The sequence below is a fragment of the Hypanus sabinus genome, chromosome 1, assembly GCF_030144855.1.
Source record: "Hypanus sabinus isolate sHypSab1 chromosome 1, sHypSab1.hap1, whole genome shotgun sequence".
Classification (NCBI taxonomy): Eukaryota; Metazoa; Chordata; class Chondrichthyes; order Myliobatiformes; family Dasyatidae; genus Hypanus; species Hypanus sabinus.
In genome coordinates, this window is record NC_082706.1 from 125,082,919 (window position 1) to 125,104,937 (window position 22,019).

A 22,019-nucleotide genomic window follows, 5' to 3' on the forward strand; every position below is an offset into this window, starting at 1 on the left:
GTTTAAGGCACCTTTACATAAGTAAATGAAGAACTAAGACTAGCTTTATGCCCTCTGAGAAATTAGATGCTGCTCCAGCTTTACACTGTTTCAATATTCTTCAAGGTAATTCTGCATCCTAATATTTCTGAGACATGCGAATGTTCCAGCAAAATTCTGTAGCTAATTACTACTGGAAACAGTGAAAGGTCTGGAGAAATTCTGCAGCTCTATACCTCTAGAAACACCTGAAATCCTGAAGTTATTTTGTACCCTATTACCTTTGAAGTACTGACTAGTCTGGAGCAACATGCACAAGTGCCAGTTTCCTCCATTTTTCATGGAATAATCTTGATAACAAAAATGAATTTTATAGGTTGCCCCTGAGACTCTTTTAAACTTTCCAACTGATGTTTCGGCTGACTTTAACAAACTTAGTACAAATAAGATTTATAGGTCTGCTCTGCAAGTCTTGGCACCATAAGAAAAGATATATTCATTTAATGAACTATAGAGTCCTGTACTTGAAGGAACTTAGCTCTTAGATTTTGCTTAGCTGTCACTTTCTACAACTCTATCTTCTCTGGGAGAATTTACTGCAGGCAGACACATTGTAAACAGAAGCAATGGATTCTGACAGACTGTACCATTTAGTTGCTATGGTACTGCAAATTCAACAAAGAAAATCAAATTTCCTTTTAAGGAAGATCTGGGATTCTGATATGTACAAAACTTTTCAATCCAAAAGAAACAAAACTAAGCTTTGACTGTGGCAAATTAAAATCTGATTGGCAATCCAAAGCACCCGAGCATCAAAGTGATCTTGAGCATTTGTTACGCCATGTTATAAAAATTGCTAATGCCAGAGCGTTTCTTCATTCTGCTGCACATATTGACCGTAGCTACAAGCTGTCTTGCATCTAGTGCAAGGCAAAGGCCAATTTAAAAGATCAGCAAGCCTAGTTAAAAATCATTGCTGTTTCCAAGGTTTGATTCTTCATGCATTGCCAGTCACTAGCAGACCATAACGCCTATCAACTCCCGGCAAGCAGTCCAGGTACGGAATGTCTAATAACCACCCCATCATGCATTGATAGGAGAATACCGTGAACCTAATCTTGCTGGAACAACAATCTCCCAGCTTGAATCAATATAAAAAAATGTATAAAACTGACTTACAGTTATAGTCACACCTAAAAAAAAGTAACACTAATATGGGAATTTGCCAAAGACACATGTAGCAGGTTGATTTTAGTTAGATTATTAGAACTTAGGAAACTCAAAGGAATCAAAGGAAATTTAGTGGAACATACAAACAAAAGTAGGTCATTCAGCCACTTCCAGTTTTATCACTGCTCCTTTAACCCATGGCTGACCTGAGTCTTAACCCCATTTTGCTCCATAAGCCCATCAAAAGAAAAATTAATCAACTGTATTAAACTTTTGAATCATCTTCCCAAATAAATCCCTGTTCAATTTTCTACATCAAAAAAATGCAAGATTAATTTGTGTAACCAGTTCCATATCTCGACACTTACTCTGTATGCACTCCAAGACCAAAGTATCCTCCCTAAAGCGCAGTGCTCAAAACTGAATGCAAGATTCCAGATGGAAACTCACTAGAGGTTTATACAACAGTATCCTAAATTCAGTACATTGTAAATTAGTATTCTTAATAGTGGCCACTCTCCACTGCCTTTTTGCATTATCCTTGTATCTGTTCATCAACTTTTAGTGATTCCTAGTGTTCATATCTGCTTTTTGCTTGGGGGATCCTTCAAATGTTTATTTGCCTGAACCTACTTCCTTAGGTCCGACGAGGATGTCCGCACATTTGAATTTGTCTCTGTCACAGCCTGTCCACTCACTGAATTTCCACAGATGTTGCCTGATTTGATGAGGTCCTCCAGCATTTTGTGTCTGTTACTTGGATTTCCAACATCTGCAGATTTTCTCTTGTTTGTGATTGGCATTCCCACCTGGTTTGGTTTGTCGATGCTGGAACTGTGAACTGTAGATATAACTGTTCTTCATTCTGCACAAGCAAGTACACTTGGAGACTTGTTTGAATACTTTACCCAATCTCAGGGTATATCCAGTTTATATACATCTTAAAAATAAAAAAATAACAGGTGATTACACACAGCTGCAATGGTTTACCTCAGTGTTTTTAGTGCAGAGAAATAATTCCACGGAACTCACAAAGGAAGCAGATGATAACTGAAAAGCTTATACAAATATATTTGATGAGTCAAAAAGGTGCATGTCGATATCATTTATTTAATGAGATGCAGCATGGAGTAGGCCCTTCCAGCCTTTCAGCCCGCACTGCCCAGCAACTCCCGAATTAACCCCAGCCTAATCACAGGACAATTTGCAATGACCAATTAACCTACTGACCGGTACACTTCTGGACAGGGGAAGGAAACTGGAGCATGTGGGGCACACCCAGGCATTCAAAAGGGAGCATGTACAGATGATGTCAGAGTTGAACTCCGATACCCCAACATGAAGTAGCATCATGCTAACTGCTACACTACCCTGCCTTATATTATATAAACGTTCGAGATTAAAGCCCAGGCATCCAAAATACCCTCCTTTAACAACAGTATTGTGAGGGTTAACTCAACGAGTCAACAAATCCTACAAGTATTGATTAACAGAACAAATATGACTTTGACCAAATTTGAAGTGGCAATTGATAAAATAGACATTTTGCAATCCTCATAATCTCATTCCAGGGTTGGAGACATGGGGCTCCTTTTTATCTGTTTTTTTTTTGTCCACCTGTCTGTCATACAGTGGTGCAAAAAAGGTGCAAAGCACAAGATGTCTCACTTCTAATTGGGTGTCGCAGCTATCGTCATGACTGGGGTTGAATGTGATTCAAACCTAGCTCTACTCTCTGTACAATGGGCCAATATTTTGTCGCAGCACTTAACAGATTACTTCTATGCTGATATCTATTAAGAGATCAAGTATTATTAGTTTGTAATGCACGTCTCTTAAATGGCTTCTGCCACTGAGTCAGCAGCCCACTGCCTTCACAAGCAGTGGTATTTGTTTGTGCAGCTGTCAAAATTAATCACTGTCTATTAAAGTAATTTGAAAGCTGGTTATTGTTCATATGAATGAAATCAGTAGATACTCTACTTTATACACCCTCTACCTGTGGTTTGCTACTCCCTAACATGGCCTAAATAAAACCCCAAAGATAAAGCAATGTAATCGTTTTTTTAATTGCTGTCAAGCCAGTTAGTTCAAATGTAATTAGGAAAGACAGCAAAACTAGCCTAGACAGAAACTACCACTAAGGGACCAAAACCATGGAATGCATTAAGAGGCCATTGAGGGCAATTTTGAACTTTGCCAGTTGGGTAGAATACTGCGAAACTGGGAACTGACCACATAGTTCAATATTTAGAAAGGGCTAATTGCTCCAATGGACAGACAACCCGTCTTTTGTAGTCATCAAAATTGCCCATTTTGCTTTGATTTACGTGGGTAACTGCAGTTGTAGTCATAAAGTCATGGTGCAATACAGCACAGAAGCAGGCCAATAGGTTTAGTCCAGTCACACCAACCAAAATGCCATCTAGCTAGATCCATTTACCTGCATACCTTTCCTATCCATCTATCCAAGGGTCTTTAAAATGTTGCTAAATGTACATCCCTCAACCACTTCCTCTGGCAGCTCATTATACTTAATTACTGATTTCATTAATATTATTTTTGTCTTGTTGCAGGTCAACCGGAAGTTCAGCTATGCAGACTACAACAGTTGAGCAAATTCTTGCCAACCTATCGACAAGTGGCCACAGCAATGGAAGTCATACCCATAAGGAGCCCTACCTACATAAACTCGCGCACCTCGACGAAGCTCTCTACAATGATTACTACAGTCTGTGGCTCGCCCTGATGATAATTAATGTTCTCATATTTGTAGTTGGCATTGTCCTCAACAGTGTGGCATTGTATGTTTTCTGCTTTCGTACCAAGACTAAAACAACATCTGTCATCTACACCATAAACCTGGTGATCACAGATTTGATGGTGGGTTTCTCCTTACCGACCAGGATAATAATGTATTGCAGTGGCGGCAAATGCTTGACCTGCTCATTTGTACACATTTTCAGCTACTTTGTGAACATGTACTGCAGCATTCTCTTCCTAACCTGTATCTGTGTAGACAGATACCTTGCCATCGTCCAGGTTGAAGCGTCACGCAAGTGGAGGAACCCCTACTACGCCAAAGGGATTTGCGTCTTTATTTGGCTCTTTGCCATTATTGTCACCTACTCTATCCTTTCCACAGCAATCAAGTACGCTGCGTGTTGTCTGTCTAAGCTCTTTGCTCTGACTGTATTTGAGTATTTTCTGCCTTTACTAATCATCACAGTCTTCACCATTAGGATCATGTGCGCCCTTGCCAAACCAAACTTAATGCAGCAGAGCAGAGAAAGACGTATGAGAGCTGTCCAGCTTCTAATCACTGTCCTAATTATTTTCATGATATGCTTTACACCCTTTCATGTTCGTCAAGTTGTGATCTACATCAAACCTGATATCCCGCTGCATACCAGCCTAATCGTATACCACGTCACGGTGACCCTCAGTAGCCTCAACAGCTGTTTGGACCCAATTGTCTATTGCTTTGTCACTAACAACTTCCAATCCACGATGAGGAACATCTTTGTCAAGACTGACCCTGAACAAATCAGCGGAGATATAATCAGCATGCAGAAAAGCTCCAAGGTAACCTCAGTGAAGTAAGTGTGTGCAAACGTGACAAGGAATGACTGTGTACTGAACAGTGAACAATAAACAGAACATGAAGCATCGCTTCAGATACAAAGATGGGGACTTTAACGTGTTATAAGTTTTTTTTTACTTTGGGGCTTGTTTAATTTCATGTTTTGATGTTCATAATACAACATTTTGTACAGTTAAGGTGAAATTTATTCATGGTCTTCTTTACTAGACAATGATGACAGACATGCTTTCTTCAGTTTAGGTAACGTTCCATTAGTTGTAAGACTATATGGCATTGGCTGGCAAAGAAAAGAGAAACAAAGTCACAATGTTTGCTTCATTATTTTATAATACAGGAGAAAAATCCTTGGGCTTCAGCCAAATGCAATGGAAAAACCTTTGTTCTCCTTGTAAAAACAGACTTTTTCAGAGATAAATCAGCAGTATTTATATACCTGTCTGTTCCATTTTCCCATTCTTATTGCCTCACTTCTTGTGATGCGTTGAATATATTTTGTAAAATTTCCTGATTTATTAACCTCATTGTAATGTAGCCACTGGAGTTGTCATTGAGTAGACAAGATGAAGACTGACACATTCAGACCTCCATTTTCTGAGCCTGGTGTTTCTGATGTGTACTATAATGAAAGGGCTATATTGCATATTGGGAAAGAACAATAACTGCATTTAAATGACTCTGAAGTTGGCACAGGGTAGTTTGTTTTCTGGTGAGTGGTGGGACTTCATGATATGTAAGTGGATCTCTATATCCCGCAGAGAAAACATAAATGGTTATTGTGGTTATCGTGGCCTGATTTTGAATGTTTGAGGGTGGTTTAGTGGAGTGGTGAGTGAAAGACTGAGAAAGGAATCAGGATACATTTCCAAACACTGTCACAAGATTGTGCATCATTAGTTTTTATTTGAGATTATAGCAATTCCAGTACAAAAAATTCAGCTCTGCTTTTAAAATTAAACTTTTGGAACCTTTTGTTGGGTTTACTGGACACCACAAATCCACAAAGAGTTTCTCAAATATGGCTTAGAGAAAAAGCTCTTCAGGAGTTATCAGTCTGATCAGTCCCTTCTTCACTCATGTTCCCAACAAAACCATTAATATTTCTCATCTTCGCTGTAATTTGATCCAGATGCAGGGAGATCAAATCAAATGATATACAAATAGTGTAGATGTTTATCACCAGAAATTACATCTGGTCATAAATAATGAATCTCTCCCCCTTCAGCACTCTATCATTGAAGTCCCCTAATCTATGCCATGGCCCATCTCTCAGCTACATACTGATTCTATGTAAGGGTGATAGAAAGGATTGATTTGGAAGCACGGCCAATTGGCAACGGAACTTGTCTAGTCTATTGATGATACTTGGATCAACACGTCTTTTCTCAGCATGTCTACCATGTCTATGCATTTGGCCTGTGTATCCCAGACCTAATCTGGCTAGGCAAATATTTTGCAAATTAATCTGAAAGATTAAACATTGTCTCTTGCTTCCACAGACCTTTTATCACTACCACCAATTCTCTCTCTCTCTCTCTTCCCCCCCCCCCCACTATCACAGATAACCAGATATTTGCATTCAAGATAAGGATCCAACCTTAACAAGTGCATGTTAAGTACTTGTTTTGAATTTTCAATATTTAACATTACTTTTATGCATTCTAATTTCTAAAATGGTTCACCTATCAAGTTCAGGTTTAATTGTCATTCACCCATACATAAATACCCATGAATACAGCCAAATGACATAGCATTACTCTGGGGACAAGATGCAAAATACAGTACCATCACTCATGCACAGCACAGGGCACATAAGGTAACAAGCACATACAATCACACTCAAAAAAAAATAGTGCAAGACCCTGAGACCATGAATGTTGCTGCAATCTGCAACCGAATGCAATACTACTTGTCTTCTGCCGAGCAAACACCAGGGGCAGCACCAACTCCAGCTTGGACGCCACGCTACACTGACTCTGACGCCTCTCTACTGGGTGGCTGTAAACAGGCAACACCATGGCTCAAGGCCTAGTCTTGGCTATGACTAAGGCCACACTATTCCTCTGCCGTCTGCCAATAAATCAATGAATCAGACTTGCAGTATTCCACATTAATAATGTCCAACAGGGTCTTGCGATGACAAGAAAAATGACTGAGATAATCACTGGCTGCTAGACTACACACCTCCTTCACGTACCGATGCCTCTCTGACAGAAGCAGCAGCATGATCTACACCAAGTCCAGCTCCTTCAGTTTCTCTGCCAATTAATAACTCACGGATGGTGTACACCTGCAGTACTTTATGTTCATTATGTCCAGCAGGGTCTTGAAATTGTAAAAAATAGGTTTAATAAAGACAATAACACCTTTGGTTGACCCCACAGATGCTGCAACAATTGAGCACACCACCATCTTACCAGAATGAGGCTACAAAGCAATGTATTAACTGACTAATGAGTTAAAATAATCACTAATACAAATCACAAATAGGAGTATTAGAACAGGAATAGCCTGATTCCCTATTCAGATAGATCACTGCTGATGTCTAACTCAACTCTACATAGCTGCCATTGCTGGATAATTTTTTATCCCCTTGCTCAATATAAATGAAGCTCAGACCTCCTCTGAGTTTATAAACTCTTCTGAAACATTTAGACCATTTATAGCTTTCAGCTTCTAAATGTGCTGTCACAAAACAATTTCTCTCCTGCTCCTAATTCAAAGTTTATTTATTATTTGATTTGCCCATTAGAGGAAATAGCAACTGGACTAAGTCTTTTACACAATTTAAACACCTCAATCAGATAATTCTTTAATCTCCACCATCAGAGAATGTAAACAAATTAATGTTACATTAAAATAATCCATCACATTATTTAAATCTTGTTGTTACTTTATCACTTTGGTGAATCTGAAATGTACTTAAATAGAGAAAGATCTGCCTGGAAGATGGGCAAGCTCAGCTTTTCATTTCCCTCAGTTCATGTGAGAATAATTTACTAATTACCATTTATTGCTTCTTCCAAGACCAATTAACATTCAACAGCAAGCCACTGCCAATTGGCCCACCACTCTGGGGATTATCATTTGACAAAACTTAACTCAACCAACATAAAAACTCAGGCTACAAAAGTGAGTGATAAAGAAAGTATCCTGAAGGAGATTGATTCATCTCCTGGCTTCCTAGAACCTTTCCATCATCCTAATTCACAAACCAAGAGTAAGATAAGATACTCTCTTCCCAGGAAGTTTGGTACCATTTAGGACAAAACATTCTGTTTATTGGGATCGTATCTACCACCCCTAAACATTGATTCCTTTCTCCATCAGCAAACCATGGCTACACTGCACCCTGCACAAATCCTCATGCAGTACCTCCCAATTCAACAAGTGCTAATTGATAGCAACACACACAAAATGATGGAGGAACTCTGCAGGTCATGCAGCATCCATGGAAATGAACAAACAGTTGATGTTTTGGGCCAGAACCCTTCTTCAGGGCTGGAAAGGAAAGGGGAAGGTGCTAGAACAAAAAGATGGGGGGAGGGGAAGAAGTATAGCTAGAAGGTGATAGGTGAAGCCAGGTGGGTGGGAAAGGCTGAGTGCTGGAGATGAAGGAATCTGATAGGAGAGGAGAGTTGACCATAGGACAAAGGGAAAGAGTAGGGGCACCAGTGGGAGGTGATAGGCAGGTGAGAAGAGGTAGGAGCCCAAGGTGGGGAATAAAAAAGGAGGGGCAGGGAAATTTATTTTACTGGAAGGAGAAATCGATATTCATGCCGTCAGGTTGGAGGCTACCCGGATAGAATATAAGGTGTTGTTCCTCCACCCTGAGGAAGCCCTCACCATGGCAGAAGAGAAGGCCATGGACTGACATGTTGGAATGGGAATGGGATTGCAATTAAAATGTAGGGTCACCAGGAAGTTCCACTTTTGGCAGATGGAGCGGAGAGATAATTGATAAAAGACAAGGGCAACAGAAATACAACCATCTGCAGTTTCCCTCAATGTATTGATGCTTGAAATGTATTATTCCTCTTTCAATGTCACTTGGTCTAAATTGTGCAGCTCCCCACCCATCAGCATTGTAGGAGTACCTTCAGTAAAAGAACTGCAGAAGTTCAAGAATATCGCTGACTGTCACCTTCCTGAGGACAATAGGGTTGGGTAATAAATGTCGGTCTTTATCCTTATCAAAGTAACAAAAATTAAAAGATGCTGATGAGCCGACTAGGGTGAAATCACAAATTGAAACTTGTTTAAGATCTGTTTTGTGCATTTTGGTGAAGGAAAGATTGCCAGATCTAGGAACAGTTATTTAGAGACAGGTTAAGTAGCTCCGTGAAAACTAGCAAAACAATGAAAAACTTTGCTTTATCTCATGTGTCCAAACAAACGGCTTGTTAATATAATCACATTTTATGACACTATTACACTATTAGTATTCTGCCCCAAGATATTCTCAGTAATGAATGGGTTGAAGTCCATTTAGAAATTAGAGTAAATGAAACTAGTGATAAAATAATAATAATTACTGATGTCTTCATAGGGTATAATGTTGCTTGGACCTCAAATTCCTTGGATAACTATTAAAATGGCAATTTACAACATACTCCTCATCATCTTTAAACTTTGGACTTTTTATTAGCCCAAAAGAGAAGAGGTTCCTTAAACTTTCAACTGCCTAAGATTGAAGGCACCAATATTATTACCAGTTTAATTTCTTCAAACCATTATCTGGTCTTCTTGGAGTGAGAAGGAGATTTTACAATCAGCAATCTCACAATATGACAAAGTGAGGTTAACGTGTTCCAAGAAGTTGGCGGCATCTGAAGCTGGGAGAAGTAGACAATAACAAGTACTACATTCAAGCACTATAGTGTAGGTATTTGGAATGAAGGAAACTACCAAAACTCTGAGGCAACAAGCCCTAGAAAGGCAGATAGCATTAGAAAAGAAAAGACATCTTAACATCATCCCAAAATTTAGACAAAGCAAGTTGGACATAGAATAAATATATTGCGAAAACTTTTACTTGTTTCAAATGCATAAGGCAATGTGTAATAAATTTGCGTTTATCAGAATTGTATTTGTTGAATTTTGTACATTGTAGAATATGCACATGACCTTTTAAAATGCTAAGAAACAAAAGCAATTACTCATTTTTAAATTGGCAAGAAAATGTCTAAACTTTCAAATACTTGAAATATGTAAGCTTGTAAAACATGAATTAAGATGCTGTTCCAAGTATAGCAAGAATATATTCAATTTAAACTACTGTAGGTGCTCTGCAATTTACAGTGCAGCTTTCTGTACAAATCAAGTATTGATCCCCTATTGTACTTGTTCAAGTGTGTGACATATAAAGGATGGTGCCCATACCATTACTAAATTCAGCAACTTTGCCGAATGTGATGTCCATGCCAGAACACTCTTTAAATGAATACCACCAATGCACATGTAACAAATTTTATGCTGTAAGAGGATTATGTAAACGTTTTATTTAAGTAACTGTCTGAATTTCTCACATTATGATTCTGATGTATTACTTGATGGCAGAACTCCATACACACTTCACAAGCACTTCATTTCATACTCCAAAAGGAAACAGCCATTGATGTAAAATATATTGTATATTTTGAGGAGATGCTATGCTATTGCTATAATGTATACACATGCTAATTTACAATTGAATTAATAAAGTTATATTTTATATAATGTTACTATTTCTTTCTGAAGTATTAATTTAAAAACCGATGATGCCTGTGTCTGGGAATGTCAAAAGGAAATGCAGGAACATGCTCTATGGGGAAAACCTGAAAGAGGTTATGAAGTAATGCTGTAAGATAGCAGTCATCCAATTTCAGAGCAAAGCACAAAAAAATGCTGCAGGAACTCAACAGTTCTGACAGCATCTATGGAAAGGAATGAACAATTGACATTTAGGCCAAGACCCTTCATAAGGACTGGAATGGAAGAAGCCAGAATAAAAAAGTGGGTTTAGAGGGAGGATGACAAGCTTGAAGATGAGAGGTGAAGCCATGTGGGTGGGGGAGGGGTGGATGAAGTAAGAAGCTGGGAGGTGTTAAGTAGAGGCCTGAAATCAGGCTCCCAGGAATTCACTGACAGACAGACCTCATGGTTTGGCCACTAACCAATATCAAGCCTTGAAAGAGGAGTAGTTTGGACAGGCATCCAATTGCACAGACTACTCATAGTTAATAATTCTCCCACTTCAAGGAGACCATTTTCCAATATCAACAAACAGAATCTCTTTCATCATTTAAATTTTTACAAGAAATAATTGCTATTTTCCTTTCAAACAAAGGAAGAAATATTGCCAGGGGTCAAGTGGTGAGATAGTTATAAAACAACTCCATGACACCACTTTAAAACTATAATGAGATAGCCTCGGATTTCCATATATGAAATATCTTCAACCTAATCAGTAACACAGCTTGTAGAGCTACTGATTCACAGCTCCAGAGGCCCAGGTTCAAGCCTGACCTCAGGTGCTGAGAGTCTGGAGTTTGTTCATTGTCATATTGTGCAGTTTTCCCACCTCCCAAAGACATGTGAGACACTAGGTTAGATGGCCATTGTGAATTGCCCATAGTGTGTAGAGGACTGTTAGAATTCCAGGGTGAGTTAATGGGAATATGGTAAGAAAGAAATGGGACTAATGTAGGATTAGTGTAAACAGGTCTTGATTATCAGCATAGATTTAATAGGCTAAAGGGCCTGTTGCTGTTGTATGACTGTACAATTCTAGTCAATAACCTAGATATTTTTCTTTTGTATTGAATTAAGACCTTTCCACTGGTTCTTTGCTATCTTAACCTACGTGTAAACCAACCATTTGTCAGTCCAAAGCTCATTATTAACATAGTCAAATACCAGTGGAAGTCCACGACAGAAAGCAAAGTACCAAATAGATGTGGAAGATCAAAGATTTGATTCTTTCAGTCTGTGCTGCACTTTAAGATCTCCTAACCTAGTGTTCACTTCAGCAACTGTAACTCAGAGAAAGTGATGTTTAACTGTACATTGGGACTTGTAAATCAGAGAGCGGGGGTTTCCAAAATGGGAAGATCGGTAGGATGTAGGAAAGCATGTTGAATGGGTGATATCAGGAAAACCCTGGCAACATGGCGGCTCTACTAAACGTAATGGCAAAAACTCCACTGTCAGTATCATATGCATTTTTTTCCTGTCCTGCAGTCAGCTGAATCCTTACAGCAGAAAGCCACCGGTGGAAAAGCAGAAAGATCCCCAACAAGAAGGAATAATCCTGGGTTGAATTGGGGTTGGGAATATTTATTTACAATCCATAAAGACTGAGATCTCAGGGTTGGGGGTATTGGTGACATGCGGGAGAGAGGTACATTAGTTACTGTAGTAAAATATTTGCTTAAGGAGCAGTGACAGCGGCTTATTCTGCTCCTCAAAGAGTGCAATTTTAAAACATTTACCTACTAGATCAAGTTGATCAAGTCTGTGTGTGTCAAGTTGGTCCCATCTCCGCATATCTCCTATTAATCCTAACACCCTACGTTCGGTCTGAGGGAAGTGAGCTTAAGTCTTCCCCTGGAACTTCAGGACATTACACAAAATGATCAAAAACTTAATATATATTCCTGCCTTCTCTTCTCTAATACTATAGTTCATTCCCTGAGTTTCAAAAGCTAACAGAAAGAGTAAACAAATGTAAACATTCATTTAAGCAATACAGTCATACAGCTGACCCACACAGTTATTCAACAAAAATGAGTCATTGTACCCCAGAAGAAGAAAGTGTGGAATATTTTCATTTCAATAGAACAATTAAAAATTCCTTCAGGGTAGGAATGTGTTCAGTTGCATGACCTAAACACAGGTCCTGCACAGCTTACAGATTTGTGTACAACCTATACGTATAAATAAGTATTTCAGAGACTGGTGGTATGGATCTTCCAGTTGCTGTGAGGCTGCAGGCATTATTTGCTGCTGGGAGCTTGGTTTGCAGTTGCCTTTATGACTCCTGACCTGTTCTGGCTACAAATGGTGCTGCAATCTATGGAATGATCTGGCTACTCACACACACAAAGTCCTCCGGGCATAGTTTTACTTTGTTCCTGACTTTGTCCACGTTTAACCTGGTGTTTCTGAAGTGCATTGGTCTCTGCGATTTCTGTCACATCATGATGCTCTCAGCAGGAGTGCCCACTACCTTCTACCATCCAGCATTGCAAAGGAAGCAGCCCCTCCAGCATGCTCTGCTTACTCTTGATCTCATCAATTAAGAAAAGTTCAAAGTAAAGTTTATTATCGGAGTGCATAGCTGTCACCACATACAACTCTTGAGATTTTTTTCCCCTGCTGGCATATTTAGCAAAGCTACAGAACAGTAACTGTAAACAGGATCAAATTATAACAAACTGTGCAAATACAAATATAAATAAATAACGGGAGCATGAAATAACAAGATAAAGAGTCCTTAAAGAGAGACCATCAGTTGTGGGAACACCAGAAATAGAATGAGTGTAGTTAGCCCCTGCTGTTCAAGAGCCTGATGATTGAGGGTGGTCACTGTTCTTGAACCTACTAGTGTAAGCCCTGAGGCACTTGAACATTCCATCTGATGGCAGCAGCAAGAAAAGAGCACGGCCTGGGTGGTGGATGCCGCTTTTCTACAGCAACGTTTTATGTAGATGTACTCAATGGTTGTGAGGGCCTTGGCCATGATGTACTGGGCCGAATCCACTACCTTTTGTAGGATTTTCCACTCAGAGACATTGGTGCTCCCATACCAGGCCATAATGCAGCCAGTCAGAATGCTTTCCACCATACAGCTAAAGAAGTTGCCAAGGTTTTTAATGACATGCCAAATCTCTGCAGACTCTAGAGGAAGTAGAAGCTCTGTTGTGCTTTCTTTGCAATTTTATTTATATGTTGGGTCCAGGACAGGTCTTCCGAGATAGTGACACCCAGGAATTTATTTACTGACCCTCTCCACCTCTGATCCTCCAATGAATACTGGCTCATGAACCACTGGTTTCCCTCTTCTGAAGCCTACAATCAGTTCAGTGATCTTATTGACATTGAGTGAGAGGTTGTTGTTATTACACCAACCTCCCTCCTGTATATGATTCGTCTCCACCATTGAAACCCTTGATTAGGTTCATTACTGGGGCAAAGGAGTTTAGAAAAATAGAGGTGAATTTGAAATTTTGTAAATCTGAGCAGAATTGGCAGTGTGGCTGCTGAGAGGGAGTTTCTTCACGTTTCCCCTCATGGAGGAATCTGGAATTAATGTGCTACTTCAGAATAAAACGTTGACAATTTCAAATGGAGAAGGAAAGGATATTTTTTCAAGAGTCTTAGATCAATGAAATTTTTTACTAAAGAACTGTCATTGAATGCATTCAGGGCTGAGATATACAGATTTTTTGACTTTTGAGGGCAAAGGGTTATGGGGAATTGACAAGGCAGTGCAGTTGAGGCTGATATCACTTCAGCCATTGCTTCATTGTATGATGGAGCAAGTTTAAGAGACCATTTGCCTTTCCAGCTCCTATTTATTTTCTTCTTCCATCTCCATCAATCCCATTTCACTTCCAACAGAACCTTCCCATATAAGCATAGGAAACAAAATACCTATTATTTTAGACAACCACTTACACATTCCAGCACTTCAAACACTTCTCTCATGGAACAAGAAATTTACCTGCAGATCCTTCAGTTTACTAAATTGCATTTGCTTATTTCCATGGGAAATAATAATTATGAGCACTTTACCAAGATTCAAGAGACAGAATTGTAGAGAGAGGTTGAGCATGCCAGGGCTTTATTCATTGGAGCACAGAAGACTGATGAGTGATACTATAAAATAATGTGGGCACTGAAAGAGTGAATGAGTACAGTAGTGCTCCCACAGATAGAGAAACTAAGTGAGAGGGGAGCTGTTTAATAGGAACGAAAGGAGCAACATTTTCACCCAAAAGATGGTCAGTATATGGAACAAGCTGCCAGAGGATGTGATTGAGGCAAATACACCAACAAAATTTTAAAGGAATGTTAAGTATATGGATAGGAAAGGTTTAGAAGGATATGGGCAAATGTGGGAAATTGGGACTAGCTTAGATAGCATGGAATGTTTGGGCTAAAGGGCCTGTTTCCATGCTGTATGACTCTAAGACGTCATAACATTTCCAGATATCTTACTCCCAGAACCCTGCCAGTGTAATTTGGAATGAAGTGTTTTCTGAGTGATCCAAATTCTGACTCCTTTCACCCTCTTCTGGAGCACTGAGAAGGAATAATAATGCTAAAATAGTGTGCTTCCGTTCAAAGAACCTGCTTCAAGCATATTTTCTTTGCAAGTCTTGTCCAGTGGTCTGAAACTACCAACTAATGCTGCCATCTGTCAGAGAAAATAATTATTACATCATTTAGTGAAGCCATTTTGACTGTGGAATAACCTATTCAGTGGCAATAATATATCAAAAAAAAATGCTGTGAACTAAGAATAATAGCAAAAAGTAATGGAAACACATTCAAAAATAGCTTTTAAAAATTTGATTACATATCTGAAGAGTAAAAAGCAGAAAGAGCTGGAGACTTGAAAATAATGAACATTTGATACTTATAGTCTCCTTAGGTACTGTTAAATTCTGTAATTCTATGGATCTAGACATAATAAATTAAAACTTCAATTATTGTAGTTGCTAGTGAACAGGATGTAGTTTATACACAATAAAATCATAGTCTGGAAATTGGATGACAAAAAATCATCTCAGGAGAATTAATCCAACAACTGACAGTATAGTATGGTTGCTGATACAATCTGCTCTTAGTTCGAATTTGCTTGATTCAAATGTTGATGGTTGCATTATGAAACAAGACATTTATTCCTGTACCCTGAGATTCTTTGAACTTCGAATGGCTAATTCAATGTAGAGTTTAATTCAGGTGAGCAATCATATTTGAATTATAAAGAAAATGACCCAGCTTCTTTACATTCTTTAAGTTAAGATGTTAACAAACTTCTACCGAACTACTGTTGAAAGTCTCCTGACTGGTTGCATCATGGTCTGGTACAACAGTTTCAATGCACTGGAAGCTGCAGAGAGTAATGGACTCTGCCCAATACATCATGGGCACATCCGTCCAATGGGTAAAATCTACAGAAGGTGCTGCCTCAAGAAGGCACTATCCATCATCAAAGATGCACACCAATCGGGCTATGCTTTTTTTCACAGTCACCATCAGGCAGGAAGTACAAAGGCCTGAAATCCCACAAAACCAGCTTCACCAACAGTAACTTCCCTTAAACCATTTGGTTCTGGAAGCACTGGCTAAGCCCTAAACACTACACCTTAGCCGCACTATGGACACTTTGATCACTTTGCACACAAATGGATACTTCTGTTCCAATTATGTTCTTTCTTGTAAAAATTGTGTATAATTGTGTATGAATGCTGCTTATCTGATGATATGTGTACTGCATTGATGCAGCTATAAAGAAGGCAAGACAGAGGCTATATTTCATCAGGAATTTGAAGAGATTTAATTTGTCAACTAAAATAGTTGAAAACCTTTAAAGATGTACCATGAAAAGCATTCTGACAGGCTGCATCACTGTCTGGTCTGGGGGGTGGGGGGGGGGTGCAGTGGGGCTACCACACAGGATTGAATGAAGCTACAGAAAGTCATAAAATTAGTCAGCTCAATCTTGGGTATTAGCCTTCATAGTAGCTAAGACTTCTTCAAGGAGCAGTGCCTCAGAAACATGACATCTATTATTAAGGACTCCCATCACCCAGGACATGCCCCCTTCTCATTGTTACCATCAGGTACAAGGTACAGAAGCCTGAAGGCACACACTCAGTAATTCAGGAACAGCTTCTTCCCCTCCGCCATAAGATTCCTAAATGGACGATGAATCCATGAACACTACCTCACTTTTTCTTTAATATATTTTATTTCTGTTTTTGCACTATTTTTAATCTATTCAATATACACGTACATACTTACTGTAATTGATTTACTTATTTATTTTTATTTATTTCTTCTCTACTATCATGTACTGCATTGAACTGCTGCTGCTAAGTTAACAAATTTCACATCACATGCCGGTGATAATAAACCTGATTCTGGATCTATTTCTTTTAGTGTAATGACTCCCTTAGCACTAATTATTGACTAATAACTTATACATACACATTGATTTGTTGTTGTCTTTGCAAAGTGAATGCACACTTTAATTTCACCTCCTAGTGCATGCCTTTATTTATTTGATACGTAGTTGTACTGACACAACAATTTTGCGATGAGTACGAACCTGAATGTCAGCAAATATCACCAACTGCTCCAACAATTATGAGATGACAGAATTTGCAGGAAAGGAGAGAGACAGCCAGAGGAAAAAGTGAACCAGTACGGTGACAGAGAAGGTTGTCACAAATGCTAGAGAAGGGCATGTGAGTAATGTTGCATGGTGCACAGTGAGAGATGCCCATCTAGCAAATCTAAATAAAACTAATGTGATGATGGCCTTAGTCAGAGAAGTTGATGAATTTGATAGTGCTAATGAAGACTGGGAATCATATATCAAGAGTGTTGAACTGTATTGTTACGTTAACAATGTAGAGAAGGTAAAGAAAGGCTCCTCACTTCTTAGCTTAATGGGCACTGGAACATACAGTCTCTTAGATAACCTAGAAACTCCTGAAAAGACAGCAAGCATGACATTTGATGAAATTGCTGCAATTTTACAAAATCGCTTGAGCCCAAAATCGCTAATTAATAATAGCTGAGAGATTTAGATTTCACTAAAGGAACCAGTCAAAGGACGAAAACATTTCTAAATACATTGCAGAACTGTGCAAAACATTCCCAATACTGTGATTTTAGAGATGGACTTTTGGATGCATTAAGGGATAGGCTTATATGTGGCATGCATAGTCAAAGCACTCAAAAGAGACTACTGTCAGAAAGAGACCTAACCTTAGAGTAAGTATTGTTCGTTGCAATTTCATTAGAAGCTGCAGCAAAAGATGCAGCAGAACTACAGAAAAAGGGTTTAGAATGTGAAAAACACAAAATGTCCCTGAATGGTGCAAAAAGCCAAAAATGTAATTGATGTGGCAAATCCTCCCATGATGCAAAAGTTCAAACAAAAAGTTTGCAGAAAGTGCCACAGGCAAGGCCACATAGCGAGTCTGACTGTACAAGTCAGACAAAGAGCACAAACAAAGAAAAAAAACAGAGTGAAAAGTTTCAAGCACAAAACCAAACAAATGCATGAAGTGTCTAAACGTTCAACTGAATCAGACAACACAGAGTTTGACAAAGGTGAACCACTATGCTTAGAACTGTATAACATTACTAAAGCAAATTGGAAAATCATATGGATGACAACAGATGTGCCTGATATAAAACTAAAAGTGGAGCTGGATACATGGTCTGCTTTGTCCATAATTTCAGAGACTGACTACAACAGACCATTTTCTAAGCTACCATTAGAAAAGACCTCGGTGATGCTAAAGATCTACATTCATTATTTTGGCATCACATCAGCTCCAGCAATTTTGGCATCACATCAGCTCCAGCAATTTGGCAAAGAGCAATGGATCAAGTGCTGTAAGATATATCGGGAATACTATGTTACCTTGATGACATCATTGGGACTGGCAGGAATGATGAAGAACACCTCTAGATCTTCATTAAAGTGCTTAGCAGGCTGAGAGAGTATGGTCTGCGTGCAAAGAGAGAGAAATGTGAATCTTTCAAGAATGAAATCTTATATTGTGGACATGCCATTGACAAGCATGGCTTACATTAGTAACAAGAGAAGACTGAAGCAGTGCTACAGGCACCCAAACCAGAAAATGTGTCAAACTCAGGTCATACTTGGGCCTTGTAAACTATCACCACCGGTTTCTCCCAAATATTGCTGTAGTGCTGCATCCATTGAATGCACTGTTAGAGACAGGAGCAAAGTGGGAATGGTCAGAAAGGTGTGAAAGAGCATTCAAGGAAAGAAAGAGACCAATAACATCTGATGAACTGCTCACCAATTGTGATTCATCTCTGCCCATCAGACTGGTGTGTGATGCATTCCTTATGGCATTGGTGGCATTTTGCCATATACTATGAAAGTTGGATCTGAACACCCAATAGCATTTGCTTCAAGATCACTGACGAGCACAGAACACAACTACGCACAGACAGACCAAGAGGCCCTCAGTCTAGAATAAGGAATAAAGAAGTTCCACCACTACGTCTATGAACAAAAGTTCACTTCAGTGACAGACCACCAGTCACTTGTGTCCATTTTCAATGCCAGGAAGAAAATCTCAGTGATGCCTGCTACCCAGTTGTACTTTTCTTGGGAGCTCACTCTTATGACAGAGAGTTCAAGGGTACCAAACAACACAGCAGCATTGATGAATTGTCACATCTTCCATTGCTGACAACTGAAGAAGAAAAGTCTTCACTCACTGATCCAGCAGAGTGTTCCACACCACATTGGTGGACAAGCTACAGTAACAAATTCAGAAATACAAAGAGAAATAAAAAATGACCCAACATTTTCAAATCTCTACGTCATCACCAAGCAAAGGTGACCAGCTTGTGGTAATCCTATGTTTCCACTGAGTTCTCAGTGAGATGAGACCAACTGTCTTTATGTCAAAGAACACTGATTTGTGGATCTTGTGCTGTGGTTCCCACTAAACTATGTACCAGAGTGTTAGAGAATCTGCAAGAAGAACACCTGGGTACAGTCAAGATAAAGAGTCTCACCCAGAGCTATCTGGGGTGGTCAGGAATAGATAGACAGATTGAAGATTTGACCAAAAGCTGTTCGGGATGCCAGAAAGTTCAAAATGCACTCCCACAGGTACCATTATACCCATGGGAGTGGCCATTTTCACCTTGGCAAAGAGTGCACGTTAACTCCATTCATGGACTCCACGTTTCTGATGATTGTGGATGCTCATTTGAAGTGGCCGGAGGTTATATCAATGAAGTCAACCACATCAGAAAAGACTGTGTCTACTCTGAGGACTATCTTTTCCAGAAACGGTTTACCTGAACAAATTGTGAGTGACAATGGACAACAATACAGGAAGGGTCTCAGCCCAAAACGTTGCTTATACTTTTCTCCACAGCACAAGGTGGACAACTTCCTTTTTATGAATCTGAACTCTATTCATGTGATGAAAAATCAAACACTTGCAATGCTGTTCATGAAAAGGGATCTGAGATCTCGCATAGACCTCCTGAAACCAGATCTATGGAGGGAAGTGCAGAATAAATAGTTCAAGCAGTTGCCAAACGAAGCCATGAGGAGCTTTGAGGTTGGACAGGAAGCCCTGTTTTGTGATTACCGAGAAGACAAGTGGACACCCTGTAGAGCGGGACCACTGATTACACAGTGGATGTAGGAGATCATATGTCCTGATGTCATGTGGACCAGGTACTGGAAGCTCAGCCGAAGAACACACCTGAGTCAGCAGCATCCAACAAGTTGGATACGTTTCAGCCACTGGAATTATCTCTCAGCAATGATCATGTCACTAACAGCATGACTCCTGCAACAGAGAAAGTTGCCTTTGACCAGACACCTGCCAAACCTGATGCCCCACCACGGGTCCAAAAGCACCATCCTAAAAGAAACAGAGCGCCACCCAAAAGACTGAAGTATAGTGAAGTTAGTTAGTTACTGTGAAAGCATGTTTACTTGAATATGGGTTGTTAAAGGGAAATTGGATGTTTTGTTACATAAGCAGTTGATGTTACATTAATCTAAACGGGGAAGAAGAGGACACCTGGGCACTATGGATCTATTTCTTTTAATCCCCTCAGCACTACTTACTGACTGATAACTTAAGCATGCACGTTGATCTGTTGGTTTCCCTGCAAAGTGAATATACGCATTAACTTCACCTCCGAGTGCATGCCTTTGTTTCTATGATATGTAGTTGCACAGACACAACATTATGTGTTTGTGATGCTACTGCAAGTTATTCATTATACCTATGAATACACATATGACAAAAAATTTCACTTCGATTTTGATTAAATTGAATGATTATATTCATAGTAGAACTATCACTGTGATACTATTAAGACCATAAGACATAGGAGCAGAATTAGGCCATTTGGCCCATCGAGTCTGCTCCACCATTCCATCATGGCTGATCCTTTTGCACCCTACTCAGCCCCATTCCCCGGCCTTCTCCTGGTAACCTTTGATGCCATGTTTAATCAAGAACCTATCAACCTCTGCCTTAAATACACCGAACGACGTGGCCACAGCTGCCTATGGTGATAAATTTCACAAAATTCACCACCCTCTGGCTAAAGAAATTTCTCTGCATCTCTGTTTTAAATGGACACCCCACTATCTTGAGGCTGTGCCATCTCATCCTGGACTCCTCCACCATGGGAAACATCCTTTCCACATCTACTCTGTCCAGGCCCTTCAACATTTGACAAGTTTCAATGAGATTGTGCCCCCCATCCTTTTAAATTCCAGCTGGTACAGACACAGAGCTATCAATTATTCCTCATATGATAACCCTTTCATTCCCAGAATCATCCATGTGAACCTCCTCTAAACCCTCTCCAATGTCAGCACATCTTTTCTTAGATAAGGAGCCCAAAACTGTTCGCACTACTCAAAGTGAGGCCTCACCAGTGCCTTATAAAATCTCAGCATTACATCCCTGCTCCTGTATTCTAGACCTCTTGAAATGAATGCTAACATTGCATTTGCCTTCCTCACCACTGACTCTACCTGCAAGTTAACCTTGAGGGTGTTCTGCACGAGGACTCCCAAGTCCCTTTGCATCTCAGATTTTTGGATTTTCTCCCCATTTAGAAAGTAGTCTGCACATTTATTTCTATACCAAAGAGTATGACCTTGCATTTTCCAACATTATATATCATTTACCACTTTCTTGCCTGTTCTCCTAATCTGTCTAAATTCTTCTGCAATCTTCCTATTTCTTCAACACTACCTACCGCTCCACCAAACTTAGCAACAAAGCCATCTATTCCATCATCTAAATCACTGACATATGGTATTAAAAGTAGCAGTCCCAACATCAACTCCTGCAGAACTCTTCAAGTCACTGGCACTCGACCAGAAAAGGATCCTTTTATTTCCACTTGCTGCCTCCTACTAATCAGCCAATGCTCTAACCATGTTAGTAACTTTCCTGTAATACCATGGGTTCTTAACTTGGTAAGCAACCTCGTGTGTGGCACCTTGTCAAAG

General features: G+C 39.5%; 1 protein-coding gene and 1 long non-coding RNA gene across 4 annotated transcripts in view; one reads left to right on the forward strand and one right to left on the reverse strand.

The window, feature by feature from the left end:
- Positions 1-5,410, forward strand: part of LOC132378847 (G-protein coupled receptor 20-like) — a 34,727-nt gene extending 29,317 nt beyond the window's left edge. For all 3 annotated transcript variants that reach the window (XM_059946135.1, XM_059946304.1, XM_059946218.1), the window contains exon 2: positions 3,726-5,410. In XM_059946135.1, the coding sequence (XP_059802118.1) occupies positions 3,745-4,752 (1,008 nt within the window). In that variant the 5' untranslated portion in view covers positions 3,726-3,744 and the 3' untranslated portion in view covers positions 4,753-5,410. The remainder of the gene's footprint in view (positions 1-3,725) is intronic.
- The window catches only part of LOC132378981 (uncharacterized), a 117,368-nt gene that overhangs the window by 69,473 nt on the left and 25,876 nt on the right, over positions 1-22,019 (reverse strand). The window lies entirely within an intron of this gene.